Genomic DNA, 17563 nt, shown 5'->3' on the forward strand with positions numbered 1-17563 from the left:
AGGAGATTTGGGGACCTGTGACCCCAATGTCACATAGGGTGGCAGAGTACTGGCTGATATAGATACTTACCTAACAGGGTGTGTTGTTTAGCCGGCAGGGTGATAAAATACTAATTGTAGGTATAACACTGAGCCCATAATTTATTCCCCTCTTCTGTTCTCGTACATGCGGCACTGTGGTTTGTAAGCAGATCTAGGGCACACTTAATATAAGCTGTACAATATCCTCTGCCTGTGTTCTGGATGGAATGCCCGTCATGGAAATGACTCTGAAAATATTGCAGACATTTCAGACAAGTGGCAGCGAAATCCCGATGACAGACCCGAACACCAGACAATAATGGATGAGCAATTATCTGACATGTTATATTATCATCCGTGCAGCAGATATATGGTGTAACCATCGGTGTCACTATAGCGGGTGCAGGGTGTGCAGTTTACAGGGACCTCTGGGTCGAGGAGTACACACACCCCATAACCTGTACCATGGACTATATAATTACCTCTCCACCAGTGCCACAGAAATCACTGGGAGAACCACACATGCACAGGAGAGAAATGACCTGGCACCTGCACCGTTTTCCAGAAGATTTACACATCTGTAATAGACTCTGTCACAGTGCTGATCTCTATTTGATGACTGCGCCAGAGAGGAGCACCGGAGACCGCACATGGGCCTCTCTTTCCATAAACCGTGCTGGTTGAAAAATGGGATCTGATTCAGAGGTGTATGCTAACCCGATAGTTTGCGCACAACTCTGATGGTTTAGGGTCTGCGCATGAGCGGAACCGGGTTGTGAATTTGCTCGCAGACCCTCCCAAGCCGTAGACAAAACACTATCAGGCGCTAAGTCAGTTAATTAGTTTATTACACAGCTACAGTATTAAAAAATAAAATAGCAAATACACATAACAAATAGATAAAAAATAAACACATACTGTATATCATAAAAATATATAGCATAAAACTGCACCTTCTAAAATAAAGGACTTAATAGGCACAATTAAATTTTCCTATGAATATATACTAATATATATTCATTTTTAAGCACATAATTTCTCTGTGCCCAGCACAATTCAATGTTGTAGCTGTTCATCATGTTTTATAATATACAATGTAGTCGGATAATCCGTAACTGTTGTAACAATTTGTTTCAATTGTGTGAGTTCCAGGGAAGGCAGAATAACGTTAATTAAGCAACAAGTTGGAAGCTTCCCTGTGGATACTCTGTAAAGAACAGTTCTGAGTACAAAGATGTTCAAACTTCTACTACATCCGGTCCTATTCACATAAATCCATATTGTTTCCCCTATATCAGGGTAGGCTTTGTTTTTCTGAAGAAAATGGCTATTAATTTAGTAAACCACTGCTATTTGCACAGACTGCAAGCCGCTGTTCTCAGGCAGTTTATATACAGAGGGCGGGGAGAAATATAGAATAGTTTATGCATGCATGCTTTTACTATAACTCACAGCCCTTCCTGGATCCACTTTCCTGCTGGGAATTTTTTTGGGGTCTTCACTGCCACGATGCTCCTCGCACACCGATGTATAGTAGTGAGTCTGGGGCAGCTACCCATCGGTGGTCAAATGCCTCAGTATATAGATGTACCGGTCCTCGATTTGTACAGCAAGTGGTCCACTCGTTCAGCTACTAGTCAGGCACTTCTCTACGCATTTCTCCGCCTTCCAAACATCAAGCTTGCTCAGGAGGAAGCCTAACAGCAAAGAAAGGACCCGCTGGGTGTATGCTTCACTTATTACTGACAACCAGCTCAGAAAAGGAAATCAGGTCCATACAGGGTTGGACTGGCCCACAGGTGTACAGGGGAAATCTCTGGTGGGCTCCACTGCCTGAGGGCCCCACCCCCCTACTCTAAGTGTGAGGTTCCAGACCTTAAATCATACATTGTTACTCTTAGATGGTCAGTGACTCTGTGGAGTAATTCCACTGATCAATGGGTGCTTGGTTCCTTACTATAGAAACTGCAACAAGATTTGCCTATTGGTTAGCCAAGCACCCCTGGTGGTTGGCAACACCCCTAAAGCATGGGCCCCCTACCACTGCATTCCCCCGGTGGGCCCTTCATAACCCAGTTCAACACTGGGTCCATATATACAGCTTCATGAAATTAAATATATTAATTACTATCCTGCTCCACCGTCCATCATTGGCTCCTTCTTGGTCTTTACCACATTTTCCCTATTTCACCGTCACATTTATCTGTCACATCTCTATAGGTTTATCTGCAGATTCATTGCTTGTGTTCTCCTCTCTTCTAGGAAAAAGCAGCCTGGAGCCTCTGGAATGGCTATTGTAGATATAACTCTGCTGAGTGGATTTGAAGCCAGCACACAAGATCTGAACAAGGTGACTGGGGAATGACGTTTACATCAAATTGGGCCAAGGTTTTGGTCTTTGTATGTAATAGAGATTGTGAGATGTTCATGACCTGGGACCACTGTCTCTAAATATACAGCATCTGATCACCTATCCCCCCTATTTGCAGCATACAGATTGCCCTTGTCATAACAGACCACCCTGTGTATCTGTATATATAATATTTGTGTATAACACATCTATGCTTTCTTCCTAACAGCTGAAGGACGGCTTCGAGATGTACATCAGTCACTATGAGATCCAGGCTGGAAGGCTTCTCTTGTATTTTGATCAGGTGTGAATAAGGGAGATGATAACGGGAAGGGATTGAAGAAGGCCACAGAGAGGAAGGTGGAATTACGGCACAAACAGCCTCTGCACGTTATATATCTGACGTCTCTCTGCCAAATCTAGTTACTCTGTGTTGTAACACTGGCAGCAGTATTGCACTGATATCGCAGTATAGTAGGTGCTGCCCACCAGCAAGAAATATGCTTTATACAGTAATAATTCAACTGAAACTGTTCAGATTATTATCAGGCATATTGGTAAATGCGGTAAATGTGGTTGTAGGACACAGGCCGAATGTGGTCATCTTCCAACCACATTTCCTAATATGTCCTGTAATAGTAACATAGAAAACACAAAATTCACATCTGGAGTGAAGAGAGATTTATACTGCTCCATAAGAAACATGTGGCTGAGAGTGTGGAAATTTCTCCTCCTCTCTGTCCTTTCCCCATGTCCTGTATTTCTCCTCCTCTCTGTCCTTTCCCCATGTCCTGTATTTCTCCTCCTCTCTGTCCTTTCCCCATGTCCTGTATTTCTCCTCCTCTCTGTCCTTTCCCTATGTCCTGTATTTCTCCTCCTCTCTGTCCTTTCCCCATGTCCTGTATTTCTCCTCCTCTCTGTCCTTTCCCCATGACCTGTATTTCTCCTCCTCTCTGTCCTTTCCCCATGTCCTGTATTTCTCCTCCTCTCTGTCCTTTCCCCATGACCTGTATTTCTCCTCCTCTCTGTCCTTTCCCCATGTCCTGTATTTCTCCTCCTCTCTGTCCTTTCCCCATGACCTGTATTTCTCCTCCTCTCTGTCCTTTCCCCATGTCCTGTATTTCTCCTCCTCTCTGTCCTTTCCCCATGTCCTGCATTTCTTCTCCTCTCTGTCCTTTCCCCATGTCCTGTATTTCTCCTCCTCTCTGTCCTTTCCCCAAGTCCTGTATTAGTCCTCCTCTCTGTCCTTTCCCCATGTCCTGTATTAGTCCTCCTCTGTGTCCTTTCCCCATGTCCTGTATTTCTCCTCCTCTCTGTCCTTTCCCCATGACCTGTATTTCTCCTCCTCTCTGTCCTTTCCCCATGTCCTGTATTTCTCCTCCTCTCTGTCCTTTCCCCATGTCCTGTATTTCTCATCCTCTCTGTCCTTTCCCCATGACCTGTATTTCTCCTCCTCTCTGTCCTTTCCCTATGTCCTGTATTTCTCCTCCTCTCTGTCCTTTCCCCATGTCCTGTATTTCTCCTCATCTCTGTCCTTTCCTCATGTCCTGTATATCTCCTCCTTTCTGTCCTTTCCCCATGTCCTGTATTTCTTCTCCTCTCTGTCCTTTTCCCATGTCCTGTATTTCTCATCCACTCTATCCATTCCCCATGTCCTGTATTTCTCCTCCTCTCTGTCCTTTCCCCGTGTCCTGTATTTCTCATCCACTCTGTAATTTCCCCATGTCCTGTATTTCTCCTCCTCTCTGTCCTTTCCCCATGTCCTGAATTTCTCCTCCTCTCTGTCCTTTCCCCATGTCCTGTATTTCTCCTCCTCTCTGTCCTTTCCCCATGTCCTGTATTTCTCCTCCTCTCTGTCCTTTCCCCATGTCCTGCTGTATTTCTCCTCCTCTCTGTCCTTTCCCTATGTCCTGTATTTCTCATCCTCTCTGTCCTTTCCCCATGTCCTGTATTTCTCCTCCTCTCTGTCCATTCCCCATGTCCTGTATTTCTCCTCCTCTCTGTCCTTTCCCCATATCCTGTATTTCTCATCCTCTCTGTCCTTTCCCCATGTCCTGTATTTCTCCTCCTCTCTGTCCTTTCTCCATGTCCTGTATTTCTCCTCCTCTCTTTCCTTTCCCCATGTCCTGTATTTCTCCTTCTCTCTGTCCTTTCCCCATGTCCTGTATTTCTCCTCCTCTCTGTCCTCTCCCCATGTCCTGTATTTCTCCTCCTCTCTGTCCTTTCCCCATGTCCTGTATTTCTCCTACTCTCTGTCCTTTCCCCATGTCCTGTATTTCTCATCCTCTCTGTCCTTTCCCCATGTCCTGTATTTCTCCTCCTCTCTGTCCTTTCTCCATGTCCTGTATTTCTCCTCCTCTCTGTCCTTTCCCCATGTCCTGTATTTCTCCTCCTCTCTGTCCTTTCTCCATGTCCTGTATTTCTCCTCCTCTCTGTCCTTTCCCCATGTCCTGTATTTCTCCTCCTCTCTGTCCTTTCCCCATGTCCTGTATTTCTCCTCCTCTCTGTCCTCTCCCCATGTCCTGTATTTCTCATCCTCTCTGTCCTTTCCCCATGACCTGTATTTCTCCTCCTCTCTGTCCTTTCCCATGTCCTGTATTTCTTATTCTCTCTTTACTTTCTCCATATCCTGCATTTAATCCTATCTGGTGGGCATTGCCATACTTGGGGCAAGATTGGTGCTGTGACAGGAGCACGCATATTCTTCAAACTAAAAATTGTTTGTTGTCTCCTCCCTCTCTACACCCCTTCACCATATTGGCCTTGGTTTTAAATATTGTGCTCCATATTTTCTTTTGCTGTTTTCTCTATGAAAATACTGCTGGTTGGAAGAGGGTAGAAATGCTCATCAGTGCTCCCTAACCCGCTCCAACCTCCAATTTTCCAAGTTACTGGGGTACTAAATTTGCCCAGTCACTGTTACATTGGTGACTGGTGATTCAGGGCACCATGTGTAGGTCGCAGATGCCAATGACTGCTCTCTGGATGCTGTGACTAGGGCATACAGCAGTCCCCAGTCGTTCTTACTGGGCTTACTGAGGTCCACCAACCTTGATTGCTGTGTTCTGCAGAGTAAGACCTCAAGTGACTAGGAAAAGGGTCAGATGATGGCCCTATTCTATCTGTGCCCCACACTAGACTGGACATTTAAGGGAGATGAATATTTCCCTTTTGTAGCACCTCTTTCATGGCAATTTTTTTTGCTCATGGGTATACTAGTTACTGCTACCGGAGCCAGTATACAATAATTTACCTCTGGCTGTACAGAGTCCTGCCTTTATTTAGCTAATGTGTTCTTTCAAGGTATTCTCACAATTTTGTTTATGTTGAGTTTTGACTTTATGTGGCTACTGTATTTGGTCATGGTTTCTCCCTTTTTTGAGTGACTGTATCAATGCTACCTCAAGCATAGTTGCCCCACTGTCAGGGGAGATTAGACTATCATAATAGTGGATTCAGAGACAAGGAACACTATTACAGGACCTTCATCTGCATGGACCTGTCTTATGTTAGGATTAACTGCATATAAACGTTCTCAAGATCAGAGCTGTTATCTCACAAAGGAGGAAACCAACAGAAACAGTGAGGGTGTTCAGGTGGGTGAAAACGGTCTTCTCCGACTCCCATGCTTCTTTTGATGCTCAGGAACGCTGAGTAAGCTGGAGTTCCAGTACTTCTGGTGCCACATTGGCAAAATTATCATTGTACACTAAGAATGTTGAGAGAGCCAGCTTTGGTGGCTAACTCGAAGGGGATGACCTGAGTCAGGGTCCCCTTTTTCCATCAAGATTTGGCTTGGCTGGCTTTATTGACATGGATCTGAGTAGGTCATTAAGACCATGATCAGAGCAAAAATAATGGTCTCTTCTATAGATTACCATAATATTTGGATAACTTACATTGGTTGGGGTGCAAGAAAGTCAGTTCAGACTTCAAACTTCAAGTTTGGCATGACCCTTGTCCTTCTTCCAGGATTGTCTAGTAGATGCCCTAAAAGTTGCCTCTGTAAAGATTCAGGTTTCAGCCCTATCTATATTATTTCGGTGGAAATGGCTAGTATTCCATTCAGCGTTTCCATTCAGGGGTTTTCAACCATCCCATTTTCCATTAGTTGTACCTTGGGTGTAAACTGGGTCTTTTCGGTATTACAGATCCTGCCATTTGGGTCACTTTACTTTGAGAGCTTTAAGTTCCTCATCTGGAAGGTGTCTCTTTAGCTGTGTATTGTCTCTGCAAGACAGGTGTCTGCATTGGCTGCCCTATCTTGTACAGTATGTCACCATATCCGGTTGATCATGGGAATAGAGCTGTCCTGCATTCTAGGCCTACATTCCAGTGAAGATTGTTTCCAAATTCCATCTTGTCCAGGATCTAGATCTGGGTCCAAATTTTGCTTTAAATAATGGTGACTCTCTTGATGTTTTTTGCCTCTAAAGAGTCCTTCACAGAAAGTTTTGGGTGAGCTTTGTTTCAACATACATTACTCTAGAGGCAGCTGTGAAACGTCCCCAAGTTATTGCAATGTTCCCTACATAGGGTGACAGAGAAAACAACATTTTTGGTACTCACTATTAAATCAATTTCTCTGAATCCATCTGTGGAAAACTACATTCCCACCCCTTCTTTCACTCTGTTGTGTTTCGCTCAGGTTTTTCTAAAGTGTTGTCATGGTTAAGTGTTTGATTTGGATATATCCTATGGGCTTTTTGTTAGTTCTAAACTGAGACCATGGTGGGGGAGGGTTGTAGATGGGGAGGAGACAACAAACAAGCAAATAAGATGTACCCATCACGGCACCCTCTACACCCCAAGGTATAGCGGTGTCCCACAGATGGATTTAGAGGAATGGTTTTAATGGTGAGTATCACAATTCCTCTTTGCTCCTCCATTCATGTCCTGCTCATTTTCTCCTTCACTCTCTGTTCTGTCCAGGTCTTTATTTATTTTCCCCCTTTTTTCTCCCCATATCCTCCACTCCATTTTTCTGCTCACGCATTTCACCACCAATTTAATCTCTTTCCTTACTACAGGTTTCCAATGATCGGAATTGTGTGACCTTTGAAGCTATTCAGACAGTGAAGATCTCCCCTCTGCAGCCAGCATCTGCAGTTCTGTACGATTTCTATGAGCCCGGTAATAGTATTTTGTCATACATTTCTAAATTCAGGAATAATGCTATAGAGTTTAATACCATTTAAAGCTTTATTTATGCAGGTTAACATCGATTACAAATGATTTGTTTATGGTATTTACTATAATCCTCTTGTAGTCACTTGTCTGCATATCCTGCACAACTGGAGGCGACATTTACCTTTTTTGAATGGACACAGATTCATCCAAAATGCTTTAATTTTCTATATCTTTGTGGTTAAATATTTCCCAGGACTTTCTAACTTGTCAGAACCCAGTTTCTCGCTCAGTCATCTAAGGGGCCCAGGTGTTACACTTGATTGAAGCTCCACCAATGGTGTGCAAAGCATAACTCCATCCATAGCAATGTCCAGTTCTCCTGTTGACTTTGGAAGAAATAATTTAATAATAAATCTGCCTTTTTTTGTTGTGGAAAGAGAACAGCAGCAGTAACTACAATATACTGAAACCAGGGCCAGATTGTAGATACTGTAGGTCACAGAGGACCAGTCCTGGGTGGTGATGGTACTCACTGTATGATTATTATTATGTATATGACATGCTGTTGGGGTTTGATCCGTTAGAAAGTAAGGTGGGGGGCTAGGTCATTTGTTACAGCACTGCATAAATGTTTTAGGTGGGCAAACGTAAATATGGGTCTGATTATGATGCAAATAAATATTAAATTGCAAGTCTTGCAGTAAAGCCAAGCATATTGTTTTCTCTTCAGCTTATTATATATTATCTAATGTTGTTTTATCAGATTAGAGATCAATATTAAGTTTATGTGTAGAACAAATAAGGATTCTCAGCAGATCAAACTGTGACATTCTCTTCCTTACACCACTAAGAGCAGTGTCAGTAAATTGTGATGGTCTCTTCCTTACACCACTAAGAGCAGTGTCAGTAAATTGTGATGTTCTCTTCTTTACACCACTAAGAGCAGTGTCAGTAAATTGTGATGGTCTCTTCCTTACACCACTAAGAGCAGTGTCAGTAAATTGTGATGTTCTCTTCCTTACACCACTAAGAGCAGTGTCAGTAAATTGTGACGTTCTCTTCCTTACACCATTAAGAGCAGTGTCAGTAAATTGTGACGTTCTCTTCCTTACACCACTAAGAGCAGTGTCAGTAAATTGTGATGTTCTCTTCCTTACACCACTAAGAGCAGTGTCAGTAAATTGTGATATTCTCTTCCTTACACCACTAAGAGCAGTGTCAGTAAATTGTGACGTTCTCTTCCTTACACCACTAAGAGCAGTGTCAGTAAATTGTGACGTTCTCTTCCTTACACCACTAAGAGCAGTGTCAGTAAATTGTGATGTTCTCTTCCTTACACCACTAAGAGCAGTGTCAGTAAATTGTGATGTTCTCTTCCTTACACCACTAAGAGCAGTGTCAGTAAATTGTGACATTCTAAGACACCCATCTTGCAGAAAACCACATTATACTAACCCAATGAACAGTCAGAACAACCTGAATGGGAAACATGCATGGGTATTTGCATTGGTGTGATGGGGTAACAGCATTCCCCATTCACTTTTCTGGTGCATTCTTTGATCTTATAGTTGTCCATTAAATACAAGTGTTGTGTCCTCACAGAGAATCAATGCAGAGTGTTCTATGGAGCCCCATCTGCAGCAGCCTTCATTACCACCCTATGCTCCGGGGACGTCTGTCAGTGTGCAGAAGGTAGGGGAATATTTCTACCGATTTTTACTGATAAGCTATTTAATTGCTAGATCAATATAATTTTATAGGGGCTTTCCACTTATACTATATACTGGGGACATCTGGCGATAGCCTTCATCAGTTGTCGTGTTCCTCTAAGACAGTAGATATATACATTAATTGCAAATAAAAGCTGAAAACTTATTGGAGGAGCTCCCGTTCCACCAAGTGTACAGGTGAGGGAGATCAGTCTCTGGATGTACAGGTTAGGGAGATGTATTAGTCCCTGCTTCTACAGGTGAGGGAGATCAGTCTCTGGATGTACAGGTTAGGGAGATGTATTAGTCCCTGCTTCTACAGGTGAGGGAAAAAGATTAGTTTGTGCATCTATAGGTGATGGAGATTAGTCCCTGCTTGTACAGATGAGGGAGATCAGTCCCTGCAAGTACAGGTGAAGGAGATACATTAGTCCTTGCATTTAGAGATGTGAGGGAGATGGATAAGTTCTTACTTGTGCAGGCGAGAGAGATGGATTAGTCTCTGCTTGTACAGGTGAGGGAGATCGGTCTCTGGATGTACAGGTGAGGGAGATAGGTCTCTGGATGTACAGGTGAGGGAGATAGGTCTCTGGATGTACAGGTGAGGGAGATCGGTCTCTGGATGTACAGGTGAGGGAGATAGGTCTCTGGATGTACAGGTGAGGGAGATCGGTCTCTGGATGTACAGGTGAGAGCGATCAGTCCCTGCATGTACAGGTGGAGGAGGTAGATTAGTCTCTGCCTGTACATGTGAGTGAGATAGTTAGTCCCTGCATGTATCCATCTCAGGGAGACAGATTTATATGGGAATAGATCACTTGATGTTAGTGTATTGGCATGTTTAACATCTAAGCGATTAACAGATCAGGGTGGTGGAGTGAATTATTATGATAATTATCAAATGAATCGCTACCTGCCAGGATCAGTCCCATCCTCCCACTGTTGATTACTTGACTGATAACTGATGTTATTCCTGCAATCAGAGTACTAAACTGCTGATATCCCCTGAGAAGTTCCAAGCTATGGTGAAATATAGAGGTGAGTGTTTGGGTGCAGAAATTAAATACTGTGACTGTCTCTGTTTTTAACACAGGTCCGTGTCCCATGGCAAAGCAAACTCTGAAATTACAAAAGCCAAAACGACAAGCATTTGCCTGCTATGACCCGAGAGTGACATATGGTGAGATGACTGGCAGGGGGTGAGATGACTGGCAGGGGGTGAGATGACTGGCAGGGGTGAGATGACTGGCAGGGGCTGAGATGATGGGTAGAGAATGGGATAAGAGGGGAAAGTCTGAGAAGGATGAATAAAGCGATTCTGGATATAAAAGTAATCCATACTGCTTTGATAAGTGGTATATTTAGTTTTATTTGATTTTCATAAAATAATGTGTATCTCCCATTTAATCCCACAATTCATAAATAGTACATATTGCTGTACAACGCCAGTATGGAGCAGTTCCTATATAGATATAATCACAATTTTATTTAGTGAAATAGTTTAAAACAATGAATAATGCAGAAAAAATAGAAATAGTTGATTAAAATAGGTGGATGTGCCCCTCTTTATATATCCTTTATTTCACATTATCTATAGTGTCTGTGATTAAGTAGTGGGACCTAGGGATCCTGATATGTAGATTATTACTGAGGATTTAATTACATGTCATGTAAGACACAGTAAATCCCCTACACAATATATGTACTGAGGTCAGCAGTTTAGTTCTAGGTGATCGTAATGTTATATTACTGCCCAAATACAATACATTTCTGCGTAGTAATCTCTGGTTGTTGGTTAAGTTCCGTGGCCAATGACGCGGGTAACTTTAGGGGCTACTTCATGTAATGATTGTGGAGATTAAAAAACAAAAACAAAACAGTACAACAAAACAGCATTCTATTATTTTAGCGTATCCCCAAGATTCAAAAGAAATTGTTTAGGATTGCAAAGGCGGACGATTTAATTCAGCGCAATTTGAATAACGCCGGGAAGGAGTTCCCGGAACTATTCAACTGACAGCGCTGTTAAGCCCGACTAGAGGATTCCTGCTTGTATCTTCCTGAGGTGCGAGCAGAAATCCGACTTAAGGGGTCTATTTATGAAGCCTTGAATGGAGATAAAGTGAACGGAGATTATGTACCAACCAACCTGCTCCTAAGTGTCTTTTTTCAAACACAGCCTGTGACACAGAGTTAGGAGATGACCGGTTGGGGAGATGAAAATTCGTTCATTTTATCTCCTTCCAAGACTTAGTAAATAAACCTCTTCGTGCCGGCCGCAATGCTGTTTTCCGTCTTAGCGCGTCTGGCACTTAAGTCGGAGAATGCCGGTTACCACGATTAATCACCGGCTTAACTAAGTGCAGTGCATGATGGGGGCAATTTAATAGTGCTGGGAACTCCTTCCTGGCGCTACTCGCATTGCATGAATTGAATCACCCATTTGCCAAATAGTAGTTGTTACAGTGTAAAGTGTTTATTGTTTTGAATGTAACAGTAAATGAATGTAGTAACATCATTTGTTGCAGATCGTTGCAGTATAATGGTGTCAGCTGCTTTACAATAGGTCTGCTGTATTTATTAAGCAAGAATGCAACAGTGGCCATCCCTTCCCAGGTCCCCATGCAGGGGAGCTCTGTATAGGGCTAGCAGTGGGCAATTCATTGATGGAGTTCTGACAGCAATATTCTAATCAGACAGGCAATCGGCAATGTTTTTATTTCTGGTAGTAAAAATCAAGTTTAATCATAGTGACTCCTGGGGGTAAATTTACTAAGATTTGAGATTGGTTGAGATGGCAATCTCTGGTGAGTTTAGACATGTTTTTCAACTCGCAAATTTACTAAAGGCAAACTCTTGTGAGTTTGGGAGAAAGTTCTCTCTTCTCACTCGTAAAACTCAGGTGAGATCGCAAACTCGAATCTTATCACCACCGGGCAAACTCGGAAGTACTTTTCACCTAAAATATACAGCTGGCAAATTTACATTTACCAAGTATCGAGATGACAACATCGGGTGAGATGACAGCAAACTCGCTTAGAAATTGAAGTTTTAAACACTCACCTCCGGAGCTGTGAGTTTGCCAGAAACATACACAGATCAGTGTGATTTGTGTATGTATCTGCATGTGTACTTAATGTAAAGTGTTAATGTATAAAAAAATGACAAGGGGTCCCCACACATAACCAGCTCCGGGCTGCTCAGCCGTCCTGGTTCCAAAAATGACGGGGAACAAAACAAGTAGGGTTTCCCCGTAATTTAGGAACCAGCACCTGGCTTTAAATATAGGGGGGAAAAATTGCGTAGGCTTCCCCCTATATTTAAAACCAGCACCGGACCCGAACCGACCGGGGTGTAATGCCACAACCAGGAGACCCTATCACCAGGGCTCCATGGCCAAAGCATTAACACCGCAAGCTGGTCATGCCAAGCCGGGGATCTTAGGGGAGGTGCAATCCCCTCCACCGCTCCCATATGGGTCACCACAGTCTCCGCCACCTCCACTTGGCCTAGCACCTTTTCTGCATACTTGCCAACTCTCCCTGATTGTCAGGGGTACTCCCTGAAATAGCAGTAATCTCCCTGACTCCCTGAAAAGTCTATCAATATCCCTGATTGCACCTTGCCCCCATTATGTAGATGTTATATAAAACCCCCCCAGAAATATACACATTCAAATGGGATCATTAGTATAATTTCCCTGCATTGGTTATAAGGCACAATGATCCCTATGGTTACATGTATTTTCTGGTACGTATCAGGGTGTTTTCATCAACACATAGATCTTACTAACTACTAACTAACTACTTTGGGGCTCGTTCACATGTGGATGTAAGTCAGTATAGGACACGTCTCTCAGATGTACAGTACACGCCCACTTTACCGCCGCGATCATAGATGCTGCTTTCACACACTGCCTGAAATGCTTTTTCAAAAGTAGGCAAGTATGCGTTTTTGGCTGTGCCTCCCCCTGTTGCTTCACCCTGGCTCTGTCCCAACCCCCCTCCCACTTCATCATAAACCCCCGCGTCCCCCTTTCCTACACTCCCATACTTTCCCTGATCCTCCGCTTTTAAAACGGTCACCATCTCCATCACCATGGGAGCCGCTGGGAGGTACGCCCAGGCTTCCACTGTGATCACATTGAGGAGATGGGAGAGACCTTCTGCAGTCAATATAATGATATATATCATAAACAAATAGCATATTAAAAAATAACAGTATCTTTACCTTGCCCTAAAGTAGCCTACTATAGGAGTAATAATACGTAGTGTAAGAACGAGTCTGCACAGCTGTATCTTGAGAGACACAGGCATCAGCGAGTTCCCAGCGAGTCAGCCTGGTTTTGACTTTTATATGACTGCTGCTTAAAAAATACAGGCAGACTTATACCGGAATCGCGCCCGTACTTGCATCTCGCAGCCTATTACGTGAGGCTTATTAAGTCATTATATCGCTCCTGGCTGCACTATGAAATGCTGTTTTCTGCTATAGATTCCACCTATGCGATATACACAGCTACACCACTGGTCAATAACTTCATTCTTACAGACTGTACAGATCCCAGGGCTATGTTACATACATACATTTATTTATTAATATTTATTAACAGTTTCTTATATAGCGCAGCATATTCTGTTGCACTTTACAATTAGAAACAACAGTAATAAAACAAAATTGAGTAATAACAAGACATAGAGGTAGGAAGGCCCTGCTGGCAAGCTCACAATCCATAGGGAAATAGGCATTTACCGCATTCCTGGAAATAAATAAAAGATTGGGAGACATTATGTAGGAGGATAGTGTTGGCTAAGGGCCTGATACAGAGATGTACGCAATGGTGATATTCAGGCAGTTGAGCGATTGTTTGCTAATGCGCTCACGTAGCGATTGATTTGTGATTACGCTCGCAGAGAGGATTCACTCGCAAAGTGAGTGACAGGTAGTCAGCGTTTGGAGGAGGTGACAGGGGGAGGGTTAGAAAAACACAGGCGTGTCCGGCCGTTTAAACGCTGTTTCATGGGCGTACATAAATTAGCCCTTGCAATCTCCCACGTAGCCTGAGAGCTTTCTGCGTGGCTGGAGAGACACTGTATTTGAGGTGGGTCAGAACTGCCGCAAGAGCTGTATGGCTGGTCAATGTGCATCGATGTTACCGATATTTACACTGGTACACGAATTTGGACGCAGATCAGAAGGCGGCAGTGGGCGTCTTTATGCTCGGGTTAGCTTTGGAAATATTAGCGTCAATTCAAAGCAGCGGTCCGTTCAAAAAAGCCCAGCAGCGATCACATTAGCGTCCATCTCTGAATCAGGCGCTAAGTCATATATTGCAGGGTTTATTTCGAGACAGAGAGCTGAGCTGCTTGTTACCATCATACTAGATGAATATAAATCACCCATTGTATGTCACTCTCTCTCCACCATGCAGGGCTCCGTGTGAACGTGAAAGAAGTGAAGCAGGAAGGTTCCTTCATTGTCTATACAGGTGAAACTCTTGAAGTTCTGCAGAAAAGTAAGTGATCCACCCCAAACATCTCTATGAGGACACAATATATTTAATATAAGGTCTTTGCTATTGTTATAGTGGTCGCACCATGAATTTGGGAACTATGGCCCTCATTCAGAGCCGCTCGTTAGCGGCAGTACGCTCGTTCTGAGCGATGTTTGCACATCTGCGCATGCGTACGCTTTTTAGTACGCATGCGCGAACCAGTCAGTGCGGCCGAAAATCCTTTGTACGCTATATAGCGAGTGCCTGCTATTTTGAGTGACAGAATGAGGCGTATGTGGGTGGTAACAGGGGAAGGTGCTTGAAAATGGGGAGTGGAGATCCGAACGCAGGCGTGCTTAAAGGTCAAAACGGGCGTTTTATGGGTGTGTATATTTAAAACAGCAGCGTCATTGACCACGTCACTGGGTTATTTTATAGCCAGAACTGCTCGCAAATTTGTGGTAGCAAACACCAACCACAAGAATAGCGAGCAGTTCATACGCTGGTCGATGTACTCGATTAATCTAATAAATAGCGGACATGACGTAGGATGCGAGCGGCCAGGGGGCGTTTTTAACAAATAAACGAGCGTATGTTTTGCTCGTTCGTTCAGACTTAGAGGTGTGAACAGACTGCAATGTGCGTACGGATCATTTGAATAGCCACCCCTTGTTTTTAAACGAACGACCGCAAATAGCGAACGGCTCTGAATGAGGGCCTATGTATACTAGAGCCACTGCCAACACAATACATTATTTAGTTCCCCCTCCAGGAGTTACAGGGGGCCAGTGGTGTCCCTCCCACGCTGTACAATGCCACAAATTGCAGTACTGCACATAGGGGGCAGGGTCATTTTGACGCGATTTGCCGAGAATCGCATCATCGTCTTTTCACCGCAGAGTAGTGGTTGAAGTGAACATTTTGAAGTGGGGGTATGGAAATATCAGGGGGCTTTAATCCTGTGCCCCCCTGATATTTCCATAACCTCACTCCAAAATAATGACACAGTGACCTGGGCCACTTACTAGGGGGCGCAGGCTGTCTGCCCATCTAACAGGCACCGCAGGCCTGAGATCTAACTGCACCCACAAATCTAGTGTGCAACAACCCTGGTGGTCTAGGGAGGGTGAAATAAGTGAAGGTGGCCCAAGCAGCTTACCATTAGGAGAGGTCAGTGGCTCCTCTTCTTCTTCCGTGGTCGGCACTTTCTTCTTCTTTTCTTCAGGAGGTCTTGTTTCGTTCCTATCTGGTCATTTCAACTCACAGCAAGCAGCACACCTCTCCTCACACCTCCCCTCCACTCACAGCAACACTCACCTCTCCTCACACCTCACCTCACCTCCCTGCAGCACACCTCTCCTCACACCTTCCCTCCCCTCACAACAACACTCACTTCTCCTCACATCTCACCTCCCCTCCCTGCAGCACACCTCTCCTCACACCTTCTCTCCCCTCACAGCAACACTCACTTCTCCTCACACCTCACCTCACCTCCCTGCAGCACACCACTCCTCACACCTTCCCTCCCCTCACAACAAAACTCACTGCTTCTCACATCTCACCTCCCCTCCCTGCAGCACACCTCTCCTCACACCTCCCCTCCCTCACAGCAACACTCACCTCTCCTCACACCTCACCTCCCCTAACCTGCAGCACACCTCTCCTCAAACCTTCCCTCCCCTCACAGCAAAAAAACCTCTCCTCACACCTCACCTCACCTCCCTGCAGCACACAACTCCTCACACCTTCCCTCCCCTCACAGCAACACTCACTTCTCCTCACACCTCATCTCACCTCCCTGCAGCACACCTCTCCTCACACCTTCCCTCCCCTCACAGCAACACTCACTTCTCCTCACATCTCACCTCCCCTCCCTGCAGCACACCTCTCCTCACACCTTCCCTCCCCTCACAGCAACACTCACTTCTCATCACACCTCACCTCCCCTCCTTGCAGCACACCTCTCCTCACACCTTCCCTCCCCTCACAGCAACACTCACTTCTCCTCACACCTCACCTCCCCTCCCTGCAGCACACCTCTCCTCACACCTTCCCTCCCTTCACAGCAACACTCACTTCTCCTCACACCCCACCTCCCAGCAGCACACCTCTCCTCACACATTCCCTCCCCTCACAGCAACACTCACTTCTCCTCACATCTCACCTCCCCTCCCTGCAGCACACCTCTCCTCACAACTTCCCTCCCCTCACAGCAACACTCACCTCTCCTCACACCTCACCTCCGCTCCCTGCAGCACACCTCTCCTCACACCTTCCCTCCCCTCACAGCAACACTCACCTCTCCTCACACCTCACCTCACCTCCCTGCAGCACACCTCTCCTCACACCTTCCCTCCCATCACAGCAACACTCACTTCTCCTCACACCTCACCTCCCCTCCCTGCAGCACCTCTCCTCACACCTTCCCTCCCCTCACAGCAACAGTCACTTCTCCTCCCACCTCACCTCCCCTACCTGCAACACACCTCTCCTCACACCTTTCCTCCCCTCACAGCAACACTCACTTCTCCTCACAACCCACCATCCCTCCATGCAGAACACCTCTCCTCACACCTTCCCTCCCCTCACAGCAACACTCACTTCTCCACACATCTCACCTCCCCTCCCTGCAGCACACCTCTCCTCACACCTTCCCTCCCCTCACAGCATCACTCACTTCTCCTCACACCTCACCTCCCTGCAACACACCTCTCCTCACACCTTCCCTCCCCTCACAGCAACACTCACTTCTCCTCACACCTTACCTCCCCTCCCTGCAGCACCTCTCCTCACACCTTCCCTCCCCTCACAGCAACACTCACTTCTCCTCACACCTCACCTCCCTTCCCTGCAGCACAC

At 45.1% G+C, this 17563-nt stretch overlaps 1 protein-coding gene across 3 annotated transcripts in view; it reads left to right on the forward strand.

Annotated features, from left to right (window-relative positions):
- The window catches only part of LOC148506596 (complement C4-like), a 117164-nt gene that overhangs the window by 92833 nt on the left and 6768 nt on the right, over positions 1 to 17563 (forward strand). For all 3 annotated transcript variants that reach the window (XM_088446675.1, XM_088446677.1, XM_088446678.1), the window contains 6 exons: positions 2284 to 2371; positions 2601 to 2675; positions 7402 to 7504; positions 9104 to 9193; positions 10304 to 10390; positions 14642 to 14725. In XM_088446675.1, coding sequence (XP_088302801.1) covers positions 2284 to 2371; positions 2601 to 2675; positions 7402 to 7504; positions 9104 to 9193; positions 10304 to 10390; positions 14642 to 14725 — 527 coding nt within the window. The remainder of the gene's footprint in view (positions 1 to 2283; positions 2372 to 2600; positions 2676 to 7401; positions 7505 to 9103; positions 9194 to 10303; positions 10391 to 14641; positions 14726 to 17563) is intronic.

This window comes from Taudactylus pleione, unplaced genomic scaffold, assembly GCF_031769625.1.
Source record: "Taudactylus pleione unplaced genomic scaffold, aTauple2 ptg000400l, whole genome shotgun sequence".
In the NCBI taxonomy this organism is placed as follows: domain Eukaryota; kingdom Metazoa; phylum Chordata; class Amphibia; order Anura; family Myobatrachidae; genus Taudactylus; species Taudactylus pleione.